Source organism: Oryctolagus cuniculus, chromosome 9 (genome assembly GCF_051225735.1).
Source record: "Oryctolagus cuniculus isolate XC-2025 breed Fujian yellow rabbit chromosome 9, ASM5122573v1, whole genome shotgun sequence".
Lineage (NCBI taxonomy): Eukaryota > Metazoa > Chordata > Mammalia > Lagomorpha > Leporidae > Oryctolagus > Oryctolagus cuniculus.
Genome location: NC_142875.1, coordinates 118,760,423 through 118,786,694, shown reverse-complemented (window position 1 = coordinate 118,786,694; position 26,272 = coordinate 118,760,423). Strand labels below are relative to the sequence as shown.

At 36.4% G+C, this 26,272-nt stretch overlaps 1 protein-coding gene across 2 annotated transcripts in view; it reads right to left on the bottom strand.

The window, feature by feature from the left end:
- The window catches only part of LOC100342119 (solute carrier organic anion transporter family member 1B3), a 64,659-nt gene extending 44,420 nt beyond the window's left edge, over nucleotides 1–20,239 (bottom strand). Inside the window, exons 1-2 of one of the 2 annotated variants that reach the window (XM_008259567.5) lie at nucleotides 20,197–20,239; nucleotides 15,908–16,056 (exon numbers count right to left, since the gene is read on the bottom strand). In XM_008259567.5, the coding sequence (XP_008257789.1) occupies nucleotides 15,908–15,991 (84 nt within the window). In that variant the 5' untranslated portion in view covers nucleotides 15,992–16,056; nucleotides 20,197–20,239. The remainder of the gene's footprint in view (nucleotides 1–15,907; nucleotides 16,057–20,196) is intronic. The other variant, XM_089303915.1, reaches the window with a different exon arrangement.
- Nucleotides 20,240–26,272: the final 6,033 nt, after the last annotated feature.

Genomic DNA, 26,272 nt, shown 5'->3' with positions numbered 1-26,272 from the left:
TTAGTAAGAACTGAACTGGTTATCAAAAACCCTCCAATAAAGAAAAACCCAGGACCAGGTGACTTCATGGGAGACTTCTACCCAATACTTGAAGAAGAATTAATACCAGTCTTTCAAAAAACTCAGAATCAGTGTGGAAGAGATACTCCTAAACTCATTCTATGTGACTAGAATTATCCTGATACCAAATATAGACAAAGACACACAAGAAAGGAAAACTTTAGACTAATATCCCTGGTAAATATTGGTGCAACAATCTTCAACACAATAGCAGAATGAATTAAACAGCACATTAAAAGAATGTTAACCCATGACCAAGTGGGATTGGTATATAGTATGCAAAGATAATTCAACATATGAAAATAAATCAGTATTACACATCAATTAACAAATGAACACAAACCATATGATTATCTCAATCAATGCAGAAAAATCACTAGACAAGTTCAACAACCTCTTATGGTCAAACCCCTGGACAAACTGTAAGTAGAAAGAAGCTACTTCGGGCCTCTGCTGGCGGTGCCAGCATCCCATATGGGCGCCGGGTTCTAGTCCCAGCTGCTCCCCTTCCAGTCCAGCTCTCTGCTGTGGCCAGGGAAGGCAGTGGGGGATGGCCCAGGTGATTGGGCGCCTGCACCTGCATGGGAGACCATGAGGAAGCACCTGGCTCCTGGCTTCAGATCGGCACAGCGCCGGCTGTAGCGGCCATTTTTGGGGGTGAATCAATGGAAGGAAGACCTTTCTCTCTGTGTCTCTCACTGTCTAATAGTACCTGTCAAATAAGAAAAAAAAAGGAAGGAAGGAAGGAAGGAAGGAAGGAAGGAAGAAAAAGAGAAAGAAGCTACTTCAACACAATAAAAATCAAACAGGAAGAGTCCACACTAACATCCTTTTCAGTGGGAAAGACTGAAAACCAGAGCTGAGCATTCTTTCAGCAGACAGCTGAGATGCCACCTGGGATGCCGGCCTCTCACACGGGAGTGCCTGTGTTTGCATCCTGGCTCTGCTTCAGGCTGTAGCTTCCCATAGGGAACACCACGGGAGGCAACCAGAAATGGCCAAGCACTTGGATCCCTGATACTCATGCAAGAAATACGATGGAGTTTTAGGCTCCCGGTTTCAAAATAGCCCAGTTGTGGATTTTAATGGCATTTGGGAAGCAATACAGCAGTTGGAAGTTCTCTTTACCTTTTGGTCTCCATCTTTCTCGCTGTGTTCTTTCTTTTCAAATAAATAAAAATTGAGGAAGAAATGCTGAAATTTTTCCTTTCAAATTAGAGACAAGGTAAGGATGCCCAATATGACTATTCATATTTTACATAATGCTAGATATAGCAATTAGAAAGGAAGATGAAATAAAAGGCATTCAAATTGGAAAACAAGTAGTAAAATTATCTTTGTTCACAAATGACATGATCTTGTTTTGAAAAATTTTCACAAAATATTGTAACTAGATTAAAAGTTCAGTAACAATGAAGAATAAAATAATCAGAGCCCAAAAATGAATTTTCTATATAATGTTAAGTCCAAATCAAAAAAACAGAAAGCAAGAAAACAAGCCATTTACTGATACTAAAAAGGACAAAATACTTTGGGATAAGCTTAACAAAGGAAATAAAAGATCTATATTTTGTAAACTATACAACATTGATGAAAGAAATTTAAAAAGACACAGATAAGTGAGAAAACATGCCATGCTCATGGCCTGGGGATTCAGTATTGTTAAAATTATCCCAAGTGATTCACGGATGCAATGCAATAACTATCAAATACCAGTAACATTTTTTATAAACAAACAAACAAACAAATCCCAAATTTCATATGGAATCCAAAGTACTCTAAATAGCCAAAACAATACTGAAGAAAACAAAACAGTTCGATACCTCTCCATTCCTGGTTTCAAACTATGCCACAAAGCAACAGTAATTAGGTATTTCACTGGAATAAAGAGAGATTTAAAGACAATTTCACACAACAGGGATGATTTTCAACAGGAATCACATGGGAAATGAATAGTCTCTTCAACAACTGATGTTGGAGAAATTGGATTATCACATGCAAATGGATGAAAGTGGACCCCTTGCTTATATCATATGCAAAAATGAAATCCAAATGTATATTAATTATTGCTATATGAGGCTAAAATCTTTCATAATCATAGAAAAATGCATTGGGAATGTCACAGGACATTAGACCTGGCTCTGATTTATTGGATATGACACCTACAGCACGGTCAGCAAAATAATAAATAGATAAATGAGGCTATATTACATTTTTTAAATTATACATATAAAAAACAAAGTGAAAATGTAACATGTATAATGATAGAAAATAATTCCCAGTCACACATCTGATAAGGAATCAATATCAAGACCATATGATAATATTAAAAAATTTCATGGAAAATGTGTTCTTTGAAAGAATTATGATGAATTTAAAAAATTTTTGCATCAATATAAACATATATACATATATATGTATTTTTTGACTGCACGTTCCCAGGGCAGCCCTGTTTGGTTAATACCTGTCTCACATCCTTTTGTCCAGAATCACCATATATATATATATCAAATATATATATATAATCAAATATATATATGTATAGATATGTATATATATATATTTGAAAGGCTGCGTTATAGAGAAATGGGGAGAGAAAGATAAATTTTTTATCTGCTGGTTCACTCCCCAAATAGCTACAATGGCCAGGGCTGGGCCAAACCACAGCTAGGACACTGGAGCTTCATCTTGGTCTCCCACTTAGGTTCAGGAACCTAAGTACTTGTGCCCTCTTCTGCTGCGTTTCCAGGTGCACTAGCAGGGAGCTGGAAGTGGAGCAGCTGGGATTTGAACTGGTGCCCACATAGGACGCCAGCATGGCAGGCAGCAGCTTAACCAGCCACACCACAACACCGTCCCTCACATCCTTGTAGTTAAGCTGCCTAGATCTCTTATAACTCTTATCAAAGGGCCTGGTGCATAAAACCATAAGAATGATATCCACAGTGAAAATCTGTTGTCATTTTAGTGGCTTGGAACATTTTTTAAAAATGTTCTTTGTGCCATTGTATATAAGACAAACACGTTTTCTGTTTAAAACTATTCTAAGTGTGCAAATCAGTGACATTATTTCCATTTGCAAGGTTGTATAACCATCACCTCTGTCTATTTCCAGGGCTTTTTCACCACAACCAACCCCCCCCCCACACACCCTTGTAACCATTAAGCAGTAACTCCCCAATCTCTCCTTCTCCCTGCCCCTGGTAACCTTTAACTTTCTGTCTCAATAAATTTGCCAGTTTTAGATACTTCATATAAGTAGCATCAGATAAAAGTTGTTGCTTTGAGTCTGGTTTAATCTCACTTAGCACTTGAAAATATTACAAGTGTTGCAAATAATGCTGCCACGAACATTATAGACACATAGCTGTTGGAATCTCTAGTTTTAGCTCTTTTGGGTAAATAACTAGAAGTGGAATTACTAGCCCATATGGTGATTCTATGTTTAACTATGCTTGAAGGAACTGTCAAATTATTTTCCATACCAGCTGTGCCATTTTACATTCCCATCGGCAATGCATTGAAAGTTTCGCTTTTGCCACATGTTCATTAACATTAGTTTTTGATAAAATGTATCATAGTTCTACTAGTACATGTAAAGTGTTATCTCATTGTCATTTTGACTTGAATTTCCCTGATAGCTAAGGACATGGAGCATCTTTCCATGTGATTGTTGGTCATTTGCTTCTTATCTCTGGAGAAATTTCTACCTAGAGTTTTTGTCCAGTTTTAAATAGGGTTGCTTATCTTACTGTTGTCACCTGTGGGAGGTCTTTATGTAATCTGGATATTAAACCTCACATCAGATATATAATTTGCAATTATTCCACCCTACTCCATATGCTATCCTTTCACTCTGTTATAGACCTTTTACACACAAAGGATTTTAAATTTGAAAAAGTTCAATATATCTATTTTTTCTAATCATACTTTTAGTGTCATATCTAAGAATCCACTAGGTTTTATATTTTAAGAGTTTTACGGCTTTAGCTATTATATTTAAGTCTCTGATTTATTTTGAGATAATTGTCTGTAGCTCCTGATGAAGATTTACCTTCATTCTGTTCATATGAAAATTGATTCATAGGAATCATTGCCCTATATGTTGAAGAGACTATTCTTTCCTCCAATAAATGGATTTGGCCCCTTTGTCAAAAATCAATTGGCTGTAAATATACACATATGCTCAGTTCTAGACTTCCAGGCTTATCACATTAGTGTACACTGTTTATCCTTATGACTTGAACAGTTTTGATTACTACATGTTCAAGTAAGCTTGAAGTCAAGAAGTGTGTCTTTCAATTTTGTTCTTTTTTTTTTTTTAATATTATTCTGGTATTTGGAGAGCTTCACCATGCCACACAAATCCGAAGATTGGCTTTTTCATTTATGAAAAAAAAATGACTGATGGAATTTATGGAGGATGTTGAGTATCTTTTCATATCTTTGTTAGACATTTGCTTTTCTTCTTCTGAAAAACTCTACTTAAGGCTTTTGACTATTTTTAAACTGGGTGTTTTGTTTTACTGTTGAGTTGTAAACAATTCTTATTGAATCTGGATATTAACCCACTATCAGTTATACTATTTGCAATTATTTTGTTTAATTTTTTTTTATCTCAATTCTCAGGACATGGTAAATTTCTAGAGCAAGTTATACAATATTGATATTTTAACAATAATGTTTTCTAATCCATGAACACTAGATATCTATTTATTTAGGTTATAATTTCTTTCTGCAGTTTTTTATAGCAGGCAGTGTACACACTAGATTTTTTTGTACCTCCTTTTAAAATTTTATTTCTACAAATTTGCTTCTTTTAGAATTTATTGCAAATAAATCTACTTTATTGATGTTCTGAATGTTCATTGCTAGTGTACAGAAACACATTTGATGCTTGCATGTGATTTTGTGCCATGGAACAGTGTTCAATAAATTTATGGGCTCTTATAAATTTTTAATGGATTCTTTCAAATTATCCATACATAAGATCATGTCATCTGCACATAGAGATAGTTTTCCCACTTTATTTCTAATTTTTATGCCTTTCATTTATTTTTCTGGTATAAATGCTCTGGCTAGAACTATAGTATAATATTGAAAAATCAGTGTTAAGAGTACTGTTGTATCATTCTTGATCATACGGAGAAAGCTTTCATTTATTCAACATTGAATATGATGTTAGCTGTGGCTCTTCCTTAAATGCACTTCATTATGTTGAGATAGTTCCCTTTTATTATAAGTTTTCTTAGTGTTTTTATAATAAAGGGGTATTATATATTAGTCAAATGCCTTTTCATCATTAATTGAGATGGTCATATGTTTTATTTTTTTATTAAGGCAATTAAATTGATTTGTTATAAGTTACATTGATTTATTTTATAGTGACATCCATTGTATTACATTTACTAATTTTCATCTATTTAAGCCTGCTTGAAATCCTCAAAAATGGTACTTTATTATGGTATAAAGTCATATCAGTATACTGTTGACTTTGGTTTGTTAGTGCTTCGTTGAATTTTTAAAAAAGTTTTAATTAATATTTGTATTAATTTTATTTATTTAGAACAGTTTTAGATTTACAAAAATAATTACTGTAAAGTTAGAGTTTCTACATACTCCTTCTTTCCACACATAATTTCCCTCTATTATTTACATTTCATATTGGTATAATATGTTTGTTTATAATGATGGACCCATACTGATATATTAGTATTAAAGGAGCCCATATTTTACATGAGGGTTCATTCTGTGTGTTGAACACTCCACAGATGTTGACAAATATGAAATAGGATGTATCCTTCATTATTATATTGTACAGAATACTTTCTGTTCCCTAATAATCCTCTGTGGTGTATCTAATGTTCCTTCTCTCCCTCAAGACCTCGTCAACTACCGATATTTTTACAGCTGCATACATTTGTTTTTTTCCAGAATGTCATACACTTGAAATCAGCACAGCTCGAGCCATTGCAGCCACCTGGGGAGTGAACCAGTGGATGGAAGACCTCTCCTCCTCCCTCCCTCCCTCTGTCTCTCTCTCTCTCTCTCTGCCGCTCTGTAGCTTTGCCTTTCAAATAAAATAAAATAAATGAAAAAAAAAAAAAACCCAACTGCTAAATACCATAACATTGGAATGAAGGTTTCAACATGTGACTTTTTGGGGTGGCAAAAGTATTCAGTCCACAACACTATACTTCAGAATTTTTATTTCAGTTTTGTACTTTTCCTCTCTATCCAGATTTTCCCTGAGCCTAGTGATTAGCCCAAGGTGAAAGCTTATGATCTTTCTGGTTTTCTATGAGCAGGTGTCTTGCTTGCCCTGGGCACATGTATGGTTTTGTAAATACCTCCTGATCCATCATTGCTTTTGGAAGAACTTCCCTGGGTGCTCCCCCAGCCTTCAGTAGTCTGCAGATTTCAACCATAATCGTTTACTCCAGGCATCGGTAGGTTGTTCCCATATGCAGTTTACCTGTCTTATATTTTCAGAAATTTCCTGCCACATTTTTGGCTTGAGTGGGCTCCAAATTAGGCAAAATAGAGATAAGTGCCTTGTGCTCATCTTTTCATAGTCTCCACACTGGTTAAAACAAGCCTACACGATAATTTGAGAGTAAAATCTACTCTGCTTCCTATGGAACTGGGGATTAGGGTCCTACCCTGAAAATGTGTTCCTGCCTTCAAGACTTCTGCTGCCCTAGAAGTGGATGACTTGCCAAAATGGGGCTGGCGCTGTGGTGCAGTGGATTAACGCCCTGGCCTGAAGCACTAGCATCCCGTATGGGTGCCTGTTCGAGTCCCGGCTACACCTCTTCCGATCCAGCTCTCTGCTGTGGTCTGGGAAAGCAGTGGAAGATGGCCCTGGTCCTTGGGCCCCTGCACCCATGTATGAGACCTGGAGGAGGCTCCTGGCTCCTGGCTTCAGATCGGCACAGCTCTGGCCATTGCTGCCAACTGGGGAGTGAACCATCGGAAGGAGGACCTCTCTCTCTCTCTCTCTCTCTTTCTCTCTGCCTCTCCTTCTCTCTTTATGTAGCTCTTTCAAGTAAATAAATAAATCTTACAACAACAACAACAAAAAACAGCAGAAGCCTACCCTACAATTTTAATTTGTCTTTTTTTTCTCATTCAGTGTTCACTTAGTTGCTGTAAAACTATTTTTCAGGGTTCTGACAAAATTGGTGTTAGCAGTTTTTCCAGGGTGCTGTGACGTGACAGGAACTTGAGAGCTGCTTACTTGACTATTTTTTTTCTGATATTAATTCTTCAAAAATATTTTTAAGTAAATTAATCTTGGTCAAATCATAAGGAAGGAAGTGATCACCATTAGATTGTAAAATCTGAAAAAAAAATTCTTTATGTTATTTGAGAGAAGTCTTTTGGCATTGGTCAGTAAATTGTCACTTCCCACTGTAAGTAGAACCATGCCTTGCCCAAAGATGTCCGTGTTCTGATCTCCATAACAACAAATAATAACTTTATGGGATTTCTGATTACTGTAGTTTCTTCTTTGTTCCTTCCCTCTAGGGGACCATTTTTATTTTTAATGGAGAACATCAATTAACAGTACAGTCACAGAAGATCTGCTGTTTTGAATCCTTGAGACAGAATTTGGTTGGGTTCTTAAGTATGGTGTCAGGTGTCATTCCATTGCCTTGCCTCGAGTAGCAAGTGAGAAGTCACATGTGCATCTGATTCCATTTCCTTGTAGACAGTATGAGGCTAGTTTGTTTAATATTTATTTTAATTTTAAAATTATATTGTTTTGTTTCTTAATTTTTGGCATTCTGAAAGTGTTTAATAATTTGGTTGTAATTTTATTTATAAAATTCTTTAAAGAAAATTTTTTAAACACTTTATTGGGGGTATAGTTGATGTACAGTTTATGAGTTTAAACATATATTATTATTGTTATTACTATTCTGCCTCATATAAAGAAACTTTCAAAGAAGTTCACAAAAAGATTTTATAATGTCTATATCTTCAATTTTCTTTTTTTGTGTGTGTGCTTTTTTTTTTTTTTTTTTGACAGGCAGAGTGGACAGTGAGAGAAAGGTCTTCCTTTGCTGTTGGTTCACCCTCCAATGGCCGCCACGGCTGGCGCGCTGCGGCCGGCACACCACGCTGATCCGATGGCAGGAGCCAGGTGCTTATCCTGGTCTCCCATGGGGTGCAGGGCCCAAGCACTTGGGCCATCCTCCACTGCCTTCCCTGGCCACAGCAACCGGGACAAGAATCCGGCACCCCGACCAGGACAGGAACCCGGCGTGCCGGCGCCGCTAGGTGGAAGATTAGCCTATTGAGCCGTGGCGCTGGCCTATATCTTCAATTTTAAGAGAAAGATTGGCTCAAGACAAAAGAGTGACTCATGAAGTAAAAATTCTCAAAATAGAATCCTAAATTGGCCCTAGAAGAAGAGTGGTAATAGATGTAAACACATGAGCTAGAATTTTAGGAGATGGCATGAGTTAGTATACAGAGACTGATGATATCTCTTCTTCAATTATCATTATCATACTGTGAAAGGGGCACTATTCACCCTGTTCCTAATTGAGGACTGAAGTTAAGGTAAAGAAAGATATGACTTTCTCAGAGCTTAAAAAATGACAAAAGAGTAAGAAAGTTGCTATCTCCAGGGAAAAATGATAGACCAACCCCACATGAATACAATGTTTTTGAGAAATTTCAAAGCAGAGTTTCCAAGAGGCAGCTGGCAGGGAGATAAAAGTTAAAGTCTGTATTTACCTGTAAGCGTGGCAGGTCAGTTACTTATTTATCCTGGCCACAGCTCTGGACTTGGAGTCCGAAGACAGTTCCAGGCTTCGACTTGTCACATGTACAGTTTGGATGAACTTGGTTAACTTATGTGAATTTCAACTGATTTACTCAATAAACACTTATTGAGCAACTACAATATGCCAGTTACTCGCTGAATCTTGAGACAGGTACACAGCAAAAAGGGCAATAAAAACAAAGATACAAAACAATCTCAAAAGAACTAATAGTTCCCTAAGGGCAGCTCATGATAAACAAATAACAAGATGATATGTACTGTTATTGGTGTACACTTGAACTGTTATGAGTACACAGTAAAAGTAATTCTCTCCGGACACCTTAAAGTTCTCATCCACCTGTAACAGTAGCACTAAGTCCTTAAAGGACAACAGAACTTTAGAAATTAAAGACAAAACAAAGCACTTAAAAACAAAAAGAGTTAATGAAAAAACAAAAGAGTTAACAAAAACAGAGTTAATGAAGAGTCCCTGAGTAGAGAAAGAACACTGACTCATTTGAAAAATAGAAGGAAGATCTGTGTAGGTGGAGCCCATGGAGAAAAATTTGCCAAAGAGGGGGAATCCAAGCTTCATTTTTAAGTATGATATAAGAGATTAAATTGTAGAGTGTTCACTCAGGTCGTCATAAAGAAGATGAACTTACTGCCGAGAAATCTGTAAGAAAGTTGAGTTCAAGAGAAAAAAATGATGAGTAGAAATGGAAAGAGAGAAACAAGGTTACAGACACACTTGGGAGAACTTTACAAGGAGACCCAACATGATGTGGGCATAATAGAAAATAAGGATTCTGATTTGCATAATCCTGTGTAGGACCGCTATTATTTAGTATGAGAAACAGAGGAAAAAGAGAAGTCTTGGCATTAAAGACAAGCAAAATTTGAGAAGACTGAAAATAAATGCAGATCCCGTAGACGAAACTAAGGCAGGTCAGTGCCTGGAGCTGGTGCTGCAACTGGCCAAATCAACTGCTATGGTTAATCCTTTTAAAAATTTTATGTTTGCCCTTTTAATTTTCTGTACTTTTCTGGGCATTCTTATTTGATTCATTTCAGCCAGTTTTACACATTCTGTGTCAAAATCCCTATCATTTTGTGATACCCTAGCAGCAGCACTTACCTTAGCTTTAATTGCTTACAAATTTTAAATGCTTCATTTAAAAGATGAGATTCTTCTGTTTTTTAATATAATGTTTTAAGATACACTAGTTTTCTGATAGTATATTTTTACACAATTTTTAAATCATATACCTGTAAAGTGCTTTGAGAGAGGAAGGTTAAGTTCCTAGTATTCAGAGGCCTTTGCCCTAAAATTGTGGTAATTCTGTACTCCATGTTACCTTTGTCTCTTGGACTCAATGCTTCTGGTATTGATCTTGGTTTCTCATTTTAGTGATTACAATACTCACACTGTTAAAAATTCACAACTGCTAGGCTATTTTTGGTAGATTTCAAAACAGTCTTCAGCACTCTTCCACCATCATGCACGGTTTGGTGGTACGTATTTAGGCATTACCTACAAGTGTCCCTCAGTGCAATATCAGAGCAGTGGTACAAAGCAAGGGAGCTGCTTAGGCTAAGTAATTCTCTCCAACAGGCGATGCTCTCAATATCCCTGTAGAACTAGGTTACAGTGTTCCCAAAGCAGGTTCTCGTTGAGTATTGAGGGACTCCCTGGCCAGAGGAATACTGGACAAAGAGCAGGAGGACATGCGCTTTGCTAGTGACTTGTGTTCCTCATCCACAAGCTCATCTCCCTCCCTTCTTATGAACTCTTCAGGCTCCTATTGGCAGACACCTGTTCTTTAGTCCTGTCCCTGTACCTTGTAACAGCAAGAGTAACCATCACAACCAGGAAACACAGGACAGAGCAGTAAAATCTGTGAGGAAGAGGAACCTCTTGAAAAGAGAGAGTGAGGGGCAGGTACTTGGTCTAGCTGATAAGACACTCAGGTCCACTCAATAGAACCTGGCACGCCGGGTTCTAGTCCCAGTCAGGGCGGATTCTGTCCCGGTTGCCCCTCTTCTAGGCCAGCTCTCTGCTGTGGCCAGGGAAAGCAGTGGAGGATGGCCCAAGTGCTTGGGCCCTGCACCCCATGGGAGACCAGGATAAGTACCTGGCTCCTGCCATTGGATCAGCGCGGTGCGCTGGCCGCGGCAGCCATTGGAGGGTGAACCAACGGCAAAGGAAGATCTTTCTCTCTGTCTCTCTCTCACTGTCCACTCTGCCTGTCAAAAAAAAAAAAAAAAAAAAAAAAAAGACACTCAGGTCCCACACTAGATTATTGGAGTTCAATGCTAGGCTCTGGCTCCCAATTCCAGCTTCCTGTTAATGTATACTCTGGGAGGCAGCAGTGATGGATAAAGTACTTGACAGAGTCTATTACTTTTTAACAGCAAGAATGCATATAAAAAAAGAATTATTTTTATATATTGATAAGGAGGCATTGAACCTAGAATTTTGTATTTAGCCTAATAGTCATTCAACTCTATGAAGTCTCAAAAATTGGTATATAGAGTGACACATTGAAAAAGTTTTCTTATTGTTATTCTGTAAATAATACAGAAAAGCTATTACATAGCATTTGCATTATATTAAATATTATAAATAATGCAGAGATCGTTGAAACTACAAAGAAGGATATGTGTAGCTTATATGCACATTTTATGTAAGTGACTTGAACATCTTTGGATTCTGGTATCCACAGGGGGACTGGAATCAATTCCTTATGGATCCTAAGAATGGTTGTATGTCAATTCTCTTCCATCTCTTTTAGAGGAGAGAATCTGTAGGAACATTATCTTCTCCTCAATCTCTTCTAGAGGAGAGAATCTGTAGGAACATTATCTCACTCTATGAGGCCAGAATTATCCTTATACAAAAACCAAAGACATAAAAAAGAAAACCAAAGACCTCTATCTCTCATGAATACTGACATAGAAGCCCTCAGCAAATACTAGCAAATTGAACCCAACAATGTATAAAAAGAAATAAACACATAATCGAGAGGCATGTATCCCAGGCATGAAATACATGTAATCCACCAAAACAGGATAAAAGAGGGGGAAATCATATGATAATATTCACAGATATAGAAGAAGCATCTGATGAAAATCTGACACTAATTCATGATAAAGACTCTCAATACACCACGAATAAAGGGAAACTTCTTCAACTTGATAAAGAATATCTACCAAAACCCAACAACTAAAATCCTACTAAATGGTGAGAAACTAGAAGATTTGCCACTATGATCAGGAATCAGGCAGGGATGTCCTCTTCCACCAGTGCATCTCCACACTGTACTGGAAGTCCTAACCAATGCAATAGAATATGAAAAAGAACTAAAATGTATACAGATTGAGAAGAAAGAAAAAACAACCAGCTGTGTTTGAAGATGACATGATCATCTATGTGGAAACTGTAGAAGAATTTGTTTTAAAAACCTCTGGAAAGCATGACTTTGAATATTTTCACCATGAAGAAAAGTTAAATGAGGAGACACCTAAATGCATATGTAAAGAAATATATATACAAATAAATATATATTATGTATCTATATTTTAATAAAATATATCAATATTTACATACATATTTTAGAAAATAGATATATAAATAAATATTTAAATATAGGTATTTTTACTCATTAAACATTACATATGTAATATATATCAAAAAATTACATGGTACCCTATAAATATGTATAATTTTAAGTACTGATTAATATTATTTTATGTACTGATTGAAATTGTTTTTTCTTTTTCTCTTAATATTATTTGTTGAACTCTTTTACTTAGAGTAGGGTGAACTATATGTTCATTAAGTATACTGAAAATAGATCTTTGTAAAAGTTAAGAGTAGGAATGTGAGAGGGAGGGGGAAGGAAGGGTTGGAGCATGGTCAGGGGGGAGGGGTAGAGGGTGAAGTGCCACTATGTTCCAACTCTTTTCATATGAAATATATGAAACTTGTACAACTTAAATGAAAATTTAAAATAAACAACTACTTAGAAACAAAGCAAAAAGCAACATTCTAGGCATTTTTAAGCACTTATGATAAGGTTCCAGTATATAAGTGTTTCAACACAAAAGTTAATACCTTACCTATATATCATCAATGAACAATGGAATTTGAAGTTAAAAGCACAATACAGTTTACATTAGCATCCTTAAAAATGAAATTCTTAGGTATATATTTAACAAGACATGTATAAGATCTATAAAAGACATAGCGTAAAACTCTGAGAAAAGAAATCAAAGAAGAATTGATGGAGAAATATTCCACATTCATATATAAGAAGAATAAATATTTTCATGATGCTAATTCTTCCCAACTTGAGATACAGATGCAATGCAATACCATCAACTTCTCAGCAAGTGATTATGAGAATATTAACAACTTGATTTTAAAGTTAATATGGAGAAGGAAAAGACCTAGAATAGCCAACACAATATTGAAAAAGAACAAAACTGGAGGACTGGTAATACCAAAACTCATAATCTGCTACCAAACTAAAGTAATTAAATCATTGTGGTCAAGGAAAAGACAAATCCATCAAAGGACCAGAAGAGAGAGCCCAGGAATAGACTCACATAAACATGGACAAGTGAGAGTTCTTGACTTTGTTCTTAGTTCTTGACAAAGGAGTAAAGACAATGCAATGGAAAAAAGGCAATCATTTAAATAAATGGTACACTGAACATCTACAAATATGAATCTAGACACTGATATTTTAAGTTTCACAAAAAGTAACTCAAAATGGACCATGAACTTAAATGTAAAACACAAATGTCTAATACTCCTAGAAGATAACAGTGGAGGAAATCTAGATGTCAATAGGTTTAGTGATGGTCTTTTAAGGTACAATCCATGAAAGTAATAATTGATAAGTTTGAGTTCCCTAAAATTCAACTATTCTCTATGAAAGAGAATAAAATGTGAAGCCACAGAGTAGAAAATGTTTGCAATGTGCAGATCTGAGAAAGGCTGTTTTCAAAATGAATTTTTAAAACTCTCCAATCAGAAAACAATCTGATTTAAAAGTGCACAGAATAAGCAGAAACCTCTTCCAGAAAGATGGCAAGTAAGTACTTGAAAAGCTGTTCTACATCCCAGTAATTAGGGACATGCCAATCAAAACAGCAATGAGAGCACTACACACCATTAGATGGCCTGGAATCTGGAATACTGGCAGAGCAGGGAAATTGCTCTGTAGGACAACATAATGATGGACTTGTGTCACACATTTTTCTAAACCCAAAGAAGGACAATAGCAAGAATCAATCCTAATGTAAATTGGCTTTGGGGTTATAGTGATGTTTGTCAGTGTAGATTTGCCAATTTTAATGTAACACCCTGGCAGGAGATGTTGAATTGTGTAGAGGCAGGAGATATGTGGGAAATCTCTGCACCTTTCTCATGTTTTCTGTGGATAAGACACTGCTCTAAAAAATAAAATCTTAAATATAAGATTAATATTAAAAGGCTAGACGTACACAAAAGAGTAGATGTGCATAGATACATGGATAATTCATCTTTACAGGATTGCGCGTAATGTGCTTTACACATACTGTTAATTCTCTAAACTCTAACTGCTCTCCATATATGCTGAGAGGGACCGTTCTGAAAATCCGACTTGCTGCCACCAGCTTACCATTTGCCATGCATGTGCTAGTGAAGTCACTGTGGCCGTTACTGTTTTACTCCTGGAAACCAGAACCTAATTCACTTGCATTAACCAATACATTTTCCTAGTGTCTGCCCTTCTGCTTAAATATTATTCAAATATTTCATCACAGTAGACTTGAACAGTAATCCCTGAAAACAAATAGATTTCATGTTCCCTGGCCAAAGTTAAAAGAGATCTTTATTTAACATTGTTGCAATTGAGTTCTATCTCTATGGTCTTTATTCATCTAAACTTTATTCATCAACTGTTAACTAAGTAAAAAACTAAAACATTGGTCAAAAAATGATGGTAACCAATTTCATGATTGCTTCAACGATTCTCCATGGCAGAGTTTAAAGGCTTTGGCGTGGGGCCAAGGGTCTCTGAATTACAAGGCAGGTGACTCAAGGCAAATTTCTCAACTTTGCGGAGCCTTGGTTATGTCACAATGCACTGTGCTCAAAGTATATTTTCCTATTTATGAGAATGGCAGGGGCCTTCTGGCACAACAGGTTAAGCTGCCGCTTGTGAAGCCAGCATCCTATGTGAACTCCGATTTGAGTCCTGGCTGCTCTACTTCCAATCCAACTCCCTGCTAATGAACTTGAGGAAGCAGGGGAAGATGGCCCAAGTACTTGGGCCCCTGTCACCCAGGGAGACGCGGATAGGGTTTCAGGCTCCTGGCTTCAGCTGGCCCAGCCCTGGCAATTGTGGCCACTAGGGAGTGAGCCAGTGGATGGAAGATCTCTCTCTCTTTCTCTCTGTCAAATAAATAAAATATTAAAAAAAAAAAACAGTAAAGGCCAGTATCATTTAATGACTCCACAATTTTGTGACAAAAGCAAAGCGCAGAATTATTATTTTTACTAACTTAGAAAAAAATTACAAGGCTTTCTGAAGACTTCAAGCAGGTGTGTGGACCAGTGCTTTTATTATTGCAAATTCTTTACCTTAGATCATATTACTTAAGGTATCAGAATAAAAAATGTCATTCTCTTAGGAAAAGTATTTAAATAGTTCAGGGTCACAGGTTATTTAGGTTAATTCTCAAAATATTTTTCACCTGTTATTCATTACACATCTTTTATTTCAAGCACATTAAAAGTATCTCTTAATCCATCAAGAACCAAAGAGATGATATAAAAATATTTCTAAATTTCAACATTAATAAACTCTTAAATATCAGAAATGTTACCAAAGAAATATCTTAACCACATTTAAAGACAAAACAATATGGATCATTTTGTTAATATTTTAATGTCTACTTCAACTGAAAATTCTAATTCAAAATATAATGTTCTTTTTTAACAACTGGCTGACTTTTCTATAGAGAACAATTTCCTCATTCACTTGTTTTAGTTTGGAAACATGAAACTCATTCCACCTTGAATCCATCGCAGAGTCTACCTCTCTGTTTCTTTGAAGGCTTTGCCTCTGCTGTGTTATTCGAATGTTGATTTTGGTCCATGATTGAACTACAGATATTATGTGAATGATTTCAGTTGTTGTTGATGCTTGATTAGAAACGATCACCTATTCAGAGAGAAAAAGTATAATTTATTTCATGTTGACAATATACACTTTAGAAATTACAACAGCCACAAGGTCAACATCAGTCAGTCAGTCAATCACTAATATTCAATCTGTGTCCACTGTATTCTGACCACTGGGCTAGGTCAATGCTGGACACAAAAGGAGGAAAGAAACATGCACAAAACTCCTAGCTTTAGGGAGATAAATTTATGGAAAGAAATCTGAAACAAATAAGTAAGGTTAAAAAAGTAAATAAGGTAATACAAGAGGGGTCTTTAAAAAGTTCATGGAAAACGCATATTAACTAAAAAATGATCCTTAGGAGTTCAAAATTTTTTGCACCAAAATAAGCCTTTTCTTGAATTACATTTTTTTTTTTACCCTTTTGACCTTCCCTCTGAGGATCACACTCTAGTTCATATGTATAAACATTTTAATTACAGAAATTAAGATTTCTATATTTTTCATCTATATAGTTTATAAGATTTATGAAAGCAAACATACTTAATTCATATCTATTGCTTTGCAATGTACCAAACAGTGCCTTGCAAATAGTACATATTCAAAATAGGTAGAAAAATAATGTAATTAAGTGGTAATTAGTTTGGCTTAAGATGGTTTTACAGAGCAGGTATTTCTGGTATAAGCCTCAAAAAACAGATTGAGTTTGAATCTCTATCTCTTTTTTTAAAGGACTTTATTAGTATATTAGACTATCAGGGTCACAGCACATGCCTCATAATTATTACAACACAATTCTTATCAATTCTCATGCTAATGTGAGTTTTTCCTTTCTCCCTCCTCTCCTTCCCTCTCCTTTTTCTTTCTTTCTACCTTTCTTTCCTTCTTTGCTTCCTTCCCTTTTCGGTTGTAGATTAACATTTTATTTACATTATAGTCAAAGGCTTGCTGCTGCAGCAGACAAATAAAAACAAATAAAAAGTGAGAAGGCTATATCTGAGCAGGAATATAAGCAAGGACTATAAGCAATCTCTTAAGAAGATGGAGTGAGGAAAGGCTGTGGAGGTGCAGCAGGTTAAGCTGTTGCTTGAGATGCCCACATCCCACATCAGAGTGCCTGGGGTCAGGTTCTCTGTGCTTCACTCCCGTTATAGATTTCCTTAATGGGTACTCTAGGAGGCAGCAGGCGGTAGCTTTAGTATCTGGGTCCCTGTCAACCATATAGGAGACTCACATTGAATTTTAGGCTCTTAGCTTTGGCCTGGTACAGCTCTGGCTATTTCAGGAATTTGAGGAGTGAACTAGTGGGTAGAGGATCTCTCTCCATATCTTTCTCTCTCTTTCTCTGCCTCTCTCACTCTCTCTCTCTCTCCCTTTCAAACAAATCGAAAATAATAAATAAATGAATAAAATTTTAAATAAGAAATTATAATATCTGAAATCTTTACTGACTTAAGAATTTACAAAATTGGATTCTATTAAAGTAGAAATTGCCTTGATAAACAGATAAGTAATAACAAGTGCTAGAAAGGGTGTAGAAATCTTTGAACTCTCATTCTCTGCTGGTGGAAATTAAATGATGCAGCCACTTTGGAGAACAGCCTGGCAGTTCTTCAAGACATAAAACTGAGTCATCATCCCTTGACTACCTGTAGGTTGGTTCTACTTCTAGGTGTGCAGTCAAGGGCCACATAATGGCATTACAATCAACAACAGACCACATGGACACACTACTGGGTGTGCCATAGATAAAACACCCAGATTTGTGTAAGCGTACTCTAATGTTCACAGAATGATGAAATTGTCTATCAATGCATTTCTTGGAACATGTCCATATCATTGATACATGAATGTACACCCAAGGGAAACTAAAACATTTGTCCACACAAAATTTGTATACATATGCTCATAGTAGCACTATTTATAATGGTGCCAAAATAGAAATATCCCAAAGTCCATCAATAAAGGAATTAAGGAATCAATTAAGGAATCAATAAACAAAATATGTTTTACCCACACAATGGAATATGTTACAATAAAAAGAAATGAAGTATTGATATATGTACAGTATGTATGGACAGTTAAAATATAATGAGAAGCAAATAAGCTAGTCACAGAAGACCACATATTGTATGATTCCATTTATATGACATATCCAGAATAGAAAAAAACTGTAGATACAGAAAATAGATTATAGGTTGTTTAGGGTTGGGGGAGGATTCCTCTGGGTGAGGGTAACGAAATGCTTTAAACTTGATTGTGGGGGTGGGCTTTGTAGCAGAGTGGGATGCCTGCCACTTGGGATGCCTGCATTCCACATGGAAGTGCCTGGGATTGAGTCCCACCTCTGCTTCCTGATCATGTGCCTGGGGGGCAGCAGATGATTGCCCAGGTATCTGAGTTCCTACCCTTTGTGGGGGAGACCTGCATGAAATTCAGGCTCCTGGCTTCAGCCTGGCCTAATCAGGGCTGTTACAGGCATTTTGGAAGCAAACAAGTGGCTTCAGGATGTTTCTCTGTCTCTCCCTTTTCCTGTCACTCTGATTTTCAAATAATTTTTTTTTCCAAAAAGTGCAAGATCACACCAAGTACCTCACAGATGGACTTTAGTCATGGTTGACCTTAACACCACCACAATCTTAGTTTATTTTAATTTTGTTCATGTATTTTTAAGAGAAAATACTGCATGCAGAAATAAAAATAATACATAAATCTAAAACCAAGTAAAGAACCTATTGTAGAAGAGTGAATTGAAGGAAAAATTTGACACAGATCTATAAAACAGGGCCTTAATGGCTCTCAAAATTGTAGTATCTCTTACACTTTGACCCTAAAGTTCCACTTGCTACAGATAGGATTACAAATAAATAAAATGATATATGACCTATTAAGACAAGCTTCAAACATGAAATAATTAAATACAACCTAAATGCCTAACAAAATGGAACTCATTAAATACATTATGGACAATGGGGTATTCTGCAACCACAGAAAAATGAGGAGGCCCTTTGTTAATATGAAATTAAGTATATTCCACAGGACAACAAAGTATAAAACAGTGTTAATGGTATGTGGCCATTTGTGTTATAAAGGAAACTATGTATTTAGTTACAAATTTCTATCATATTTGTGAGGCTGACCATCAAAGTCCAGCAGTAATGGTTTTGGTGTTACAAATACATTTTAGTGAGCAGGTAAGTTTTATAATAACAATCAGTGGAAAGCAAAGATCATGCCATGTTTAGCATAAATATCTCTGTATCCTTCTTTCTCAAGAATTTAAATTTTAGGAATTCATTTTTTTTAACCACTTAATCCAATGATTGCAAATCTCTCTGAAGGACTTGCAAAGTGGATTGTGCATATTACCATTAAAATTTCAGGGGACACAGAAAATAGCCCAAGTCAAGTGACCTAACTGCTAGCATGTAACTATGGAACTCGGGAGGGAAAAATGAAAACAGCAGTTACTAACTTCTTCGACCCTTCCTAGTGGAACTTTCCCCATCACCACCTTACTAGGGCATTAATAATCATCTTTTAAGAGCAGACACTGTTCTAATTTGGAGGAGGGAAGTAATTTGGATAGAGAGCCCTTATTTGTGCTGGGAACTATGCTGAACAGATGATTTTTTCATTTACTAAGAGATAAAATCATCTAGAAAATCATGCTCTTCTCTAACTCTTATTCAAGTTGAGTTGAAGAGGAAAAAATAGGTGGTTAAATGATTTGGGGACACATTTTATTTCTTTGTCTTCGAGCTTCATTATTTAGTTTAAGATGAAATCTAAAACGTCAGTATGTACTCTAATTCCATGTAATTAGTGAATATAATTCTTTTGTAGTATATGTAGTATATGTTAAGAAGTTAACTAGGAGTCCATTTTTTCAGACTCAAAGTTCCATTTGTGTAGAATATAACAAGAACAGGATTTCAAATTCCCTTTTTAAGATGTATGAATTTTTGCAATATATATTCAAATGTATAAACTTGAGGGACATTTGTCTTCAGAAGGGATATTTAATAGATGTTGACAGCTTAGGACATAATTTTATAGAAAACACAAAGTTTAAAAAAGTGGAAAAATTGGCATGAACATCCAAACATTTTTTCCTAATTCATGGAAATTTCCTACATAGAAGAAATTCTGCAATTAGAGAATTTCAAAGAAACTTACCTGGACTTAGACTCCTACAGCCATTTCAACAAGTCCATCCTTTATCGTTTGCTAGAGACCCTCTTTAAATAGTCAGTTGGCTTATGGTTTATCAGTCCAGTGATGATTAACCATCCCATAAGGTCATTGCCCTGGGCAAATAGAAGAAATGTACCTAGCTAATTCTAGGGGTTCACTCTAGATGCCTATATTTTAAAGGTTTATTAACAATGGTCTACCTATCTTTTGCTTGTAGAGCTCTTTGTTTACAGGAGCACTGAATCTGTGATTATAAAGTAAATTGAAAGACATTACTGCAAAAAATACAAAGAAGAGCAAAGACAGGAAAGAGGGAGGAAAGAATCATCATATTCTTGGAATCATACCTATCAAAGTCATGAAATCCAGTCTTTATATATTAATAAATAAAAATGAAATAAAATATTTAGAATGACTTAAAAAGTTTCTCAGAACTTATACATAATTTTATGTTGATGTTAAAAATAAGCTTTATTACTGAGAATGACATATTTGTTTATTCAGTCAAGTTGGTTGCATAAGATATTTTATTTAGAAATACAAATATAACAGACTATCAAAAATGTTCCAGACTTCCAAATAGAAAACAATTCAAGGCAAATTTTAAAAGTATCTATAAGTTATGGTAGCATTCATAAAATAAAAGATATGGTCTGTGTTTTGTACATGAGTAGGGTCCTGATAGAATGCGAATGGATACTTATGTCCCACATGGAATAGCAAAGTGCCAATTAATAGTCTTCTAAACGCCAAATCAGGACTATCATGCGTGATAGATTCCTTAGGACAAACCTGAGGAGAGAGTGGCCACATAGATTTCTATTTACTTGGTTATAAGAGAAGGGGAAATTTGACCCAGCTGAAAAGTTTGTATGGATGGAGTTTGAGCAATTAATTCCATAATACATACATTTTTTACTCCCTATTAATTGTCTGTGGGCTCTGTTATGGATGTGTACTAGTATAAATCATGTACACCTTTCATTCATGTCCATGCGTGTGTCTGGCAAAGGGAGGAGGCATTTTTACAAATATATTTTTACCTCTTACCATTCACCTCCAAAGACTAATATGAGAGTGCATCAAAAATTTCTTTTAAAAATGAAATTAAAAGATAAATCGCATTTTCCATGAACATTTTGAAGACCCCCATGGAGAAACGAGTTAAATTTCCATGTCTCAGTTTTTTTATAAGCTCATTCTATTCCTGATTAATTCTTGAAAGCGTATGACTCATGAGGAGAACCAAAGAGTGTGGAGAGAGCAAAGAATTAGGAAACGTGTAGAACTAAAAATTGAAGATAAAACAGTACAAACTAACTGAGAACCTTTCTAAATCCCTAAGCTGAAGCCACCAGAGGTGAGATCTTGTGATGTTGTCAAAGGTCAAAGAGCCTTTACTGCAGGCTTTTTTCTTCCTATTTAAGTAATTTGACTTTTCTTGCATGAAAAATAAGAGTGTTCAGAGAAAAACCATTGCAACAGTTCTTTCAAAATCAATATTATATTAACAGCTTGGATCAATAAAATTGCAACATTTGTTTACAGCAATCTATGAATATTTATTGCAAAGCACTTGATGCAGTTCTGATGAAATATCATGCTCTTTGAAGTCTGTCAAACTTTTATGTCAATCAGTCTGAGCCACTTGCTAGCAGTATGAACTTTATGAGCTGTAACCTTTCTCAGCATCATAACCTCGTGTCTAACTCGGTGAGTCAATATTTGGGATAAGAATGCAGTGTATGCAAAGTGCTTTATTCAGCACCTGGTATATTAGTACCTAATTATTTATCAGTAATCAGTACCTAATTATATATCAGTAATCAGTACCTAATTCAGTTCAAGGTGTGACATTATGATTATTTTAAAAATTTATTTATTGAAAGGGAGAGAGACAGAGAGAGAGAAAGAGACAGAGAAACATCTCTCATACATTGGTTCACTCCTCAAATGCCCACAACAGATGGCACTGGGCCAGGCCTACATCAGGAGTCAGGTTCAATCCAGGTTTCCCACATGGGTAGCAGGGAGCCCAACTACTTGAGCTATTGCCTGCTGCCTGACCGGATACACATATTGGAACGGAGGAGGGAACTGAACCCAGAGACCCCAGATATGGGATGTATATATCTCAAGTGGCATCTAAACTGCTAAGTCAAATACCTGACCCAGCTAAGGGGCAGCTATTTTATAATTTAAAAAATTAAATTATAATTTTTAAAGCCATCAATTCAACTTAAACACAAATGTAACATGTGAAACCTGTTTGCAACAGTTTTTCTCTTGGGTAGATACTTTAGGTGCCCTGGAGGGAGCCTGCATGCTCAAAGCAAGCCTGTCATTACTGTCCACCATCCCTCACTTGGCAGTAGATAAGGGATAGCTCCTAGAGAGAAACCCCACATCTTCCTCTCCACCACATCCAAAAGCTCCTGCACACTATAACTGATCTTTTCATGGCAATTGTCTCTCTGAGCTTAGTCATGATCACGAGACAGTAGGGATCCTGGTCACTCAACACCTTCTGTTTCATGTCTGTACAACTCTGCACATTTGAGACTTTCTAGTCTCCTGTCTCTCAATCATGAACTGAACACTTTACTTGAGATTTCTGGACTCATAACTTGGCCATCACCTGAAGCCACTACCTTTCTTGCAACTGCGATAGTGGGGGCTGCTTTATCTTCCATACTGCTTTTTACCAGACTGACTCATTTCCAATTTGCCTCATTTTCCCACTTCCTTTCCACTTTCCTACTTTTAACCCTCATAACCCATACTTTTGAATCTTATATGAAAAGACTTCTATGTATCCTTCTTGTTGTAGTCATCTGCCAACCTCTGACTCACTTTCACTCCAAGATTGGTTCAAAGTCAATCTCTTAAAAATTCCATTGCTGTCATAATTATTGGTGATTTTAATGACATTGAAAGGAATTTTCTAATTCTCTAGCTTCTTTGTTTTCCAATCTTTTCTTTTCCAAAGATGTTGGTTTCTACCCACACTCCTATTAACATACCTAGACTCTGTCTCACCAACGACTGCAAATCCTCCATAATCTGAGGTTCAAGCAGTGCATTCCCACTACCTCTCTTCCCAGCTCTTACTTGGTAGTACCCTAGATCCAAAAATACCTCCCCTCATCAGGGTTCTATAATTCACACATTGATTTTGCCAGAGCTTACACTGCTCCTTAAATCTCTCATATCCTCAATTCCCTCCATATCAGGGTTAAGTCCTATGGTAATGGTAATCACTCTTATCCATATATCATGAAGTCATTTTGATCCTCATACCATTTTAACTGATGGCCAAATCCACAACTTGATTAAATCCAACTGTCATATGATGGCCATTCGTAGAGGGAATTGAATGTAGCTGAAGAGAAGAAAGCCTTGGGGCCGGTGCTGTGGCGCAGCAGGTAAAGCCATCGCCTGCAATGCCAGCATCCCGTGTGGGTGCTAGTTCAAGAACTGGATGCTCCACTTCCAATCCAGCTCTCTGCTATGGCCTGGGAAAGCAGTAGAAAATGGCCTAAGTTATCGAGCCCCTGCACCCGTGTGGGAAACCCGGAGGAAGCTCCTGGCTTCTGGCTTCGGATAGGTGGCCATTGCAGCCAGCTGGGGAGTGAACCAGCTGATGGAAGATCTCTCTCTCTCAATCTGCCTCTCCTTCTCACTCTGTGTAACTCTGACTTTCAAATAAATAAATACATTTTTTAAAAAGAGAGAAAGCCTAAATTTAAAATCATGAGGCTTAAATAGATCTTTTATTTTGCCCAGGACTCATACAGTATTTTCCTATTCCACATTGCTTCAACTTCTGAATAACTATTGCATACCTTCCTTTCTCTTTGAAACTCTTAACACATCCTTTCCTACCCCTACTTTCAGATGATAGTCTGTTTCCTGATAGACAAGAAGAAGAAACCTTCCAAAAGCTCCCTCAGCCATGTCTATAGAAATAGTACTCCATAATGTTCCTTGACAAACTGCCCAAATGCCAGCTAAGGCCAACCTCCCTATGTGTAGCAAATTACCCCTTTTCCCTGTGCTTACAATAATATCAATTTCCCCTTCCTGAAGAAAATGCTCCCCTTAGTATATAAGCATACTGTCACTTTCCCATCTTCTAAAATGCTACTTTGATCCCATTCCATGTCCAGGGATTGCCCTACTATTGTTGTCAATTCTCTCACATTATACTTTGAACAGTCCAATCAGAGGTCCATCTTCAATCACTTTTCCCTAAGTCATAAAATTCCTAAATTCTACATGTGATTGTCTCAGTCTGAATTGAGCTATTAGCAGGCCGTTTTGGAGATGATCATTCCCAGGTCTTTGAAATAGTTCCCAGGATATTATCCTTTATGGTTTTCCTCCTAACTCCTTGCTGCCTCATTTACACTTCATTTTTTCTTAATCTCTTACATGTCTTTGACTCTTTATTTCAAGTATCTTGGGATTCAATCATTGTATTTTAGTGATCTCATGTTTTCTCCTTGTCTTTAAATTATTACCTATAGGTTGATAATTCCTGAAGTTTTATCTCTGACTTATTCCTGAAGTCTAGGTTTATCCCCCGTCTGCTCTCCATCTCCCTGTAGATATGGAATAGTCCTGTTATACCTAACATTTTCCAAACTGGTCTTGTCATCTTCCCTTCCCAAACCTGTCCTCCAGTGAACACTCTCCAACTCAGTGAATTGCAATTCTACCCTTCCAGTAGTACAAACACACAAAATACTGAAAACATTCTTGACTACTCTCTTACACACATATCAACTCCTAATTTCAAAAAGGTGTACAGAACTTATTTCTAATGACTCCCACCGCTGTCATCTTGATCCTGAATTACTGCAACACTCTCCAACTTGTATCTCACTTATGGCCTTACCACTCTCAGCCTCTCTTCCCAACCTCATCAAACTGAGCAACCCCCTTCACAGAAGTCAGTCATCACATCAAACAGGTCACATCACCTCAAATCTCTGCTAAAATCCCCCAATGGCTGCCTCCATCACTCAGCAGAAAATCCAGAACAGCCTAAAACCCCTATCAAACACGGGTATTGGGTATCTGTTCTTGGTCTTTCTGTCTGGGATGTCCTTCCCAGATATACACACATCATCAAGCATCCACACAAAGATGCATTCTCTTGAGGGCTTCTCTGACTACTTTTTAATATTCCTTCACCTGACACTCAACAGAGCCTTTAACAGTTCCTTTTCCTCTCATTTCTCATCATGCTATGAATTTTACTAATATATATTATTTGTTTTTAGCCTTCCTCTGCTTCAGAAAGCATAAATTTACGCTGCAGACTGAACACTAGAAGGGCAAGCATAATTTTTTTTTCCTTTCTGGTTTACTGCTCTAATTTTCATACCTGGAATGGTATCAGGTACCTAGTAGATAATCAAATATTTTTAGGAAATAAATGAAATTTTTATGTAATGAAAACTCTAGTATTATAATGGTGTTAAAGGCAAAAACTTAAATTGGGCAAATATTTAAATATAGTAAAGAAACAATCTATGATTATATATGAAAACATTATCTAATTATCAATGGGTGTTATGAAAATATTGAGAATAATCAGCAACTCATTTTCTCTGAAGAGTCAAACACAGCATTGATACGTGTAACATGATGAAATTATCCATGAAAACTGGATTCAAAATCTTCCAATGGTTTCCAAGCTCACGTAGAACAATTACTCAAGTTTTTATTTTCCACAAGAATCCACAGGATGTGTTCTTGGATATGCCTCTAACACAACTTCTGCAATTTTCCTGCTTGATCATTTCCTCGCAACAAAACAGGCATCCTTGTTATTCCACAAATATTCAATCATATTCCTGTCTCATGTTGCATTTACTCTTCCTTCTACCTGGGTTATTTTGCCTCCAGATGACCAGTGTTCAGTTCAATCACTTCTCTAACAAATCATTTCTGCTTTGTAGATGCTTGTCCTGATGTACTCTAAAGTGTAACACTTGTGGGGTAGGCATTTGTCTCAGTTGTTAAATGCTGCTTGGGACACCTGCATCCC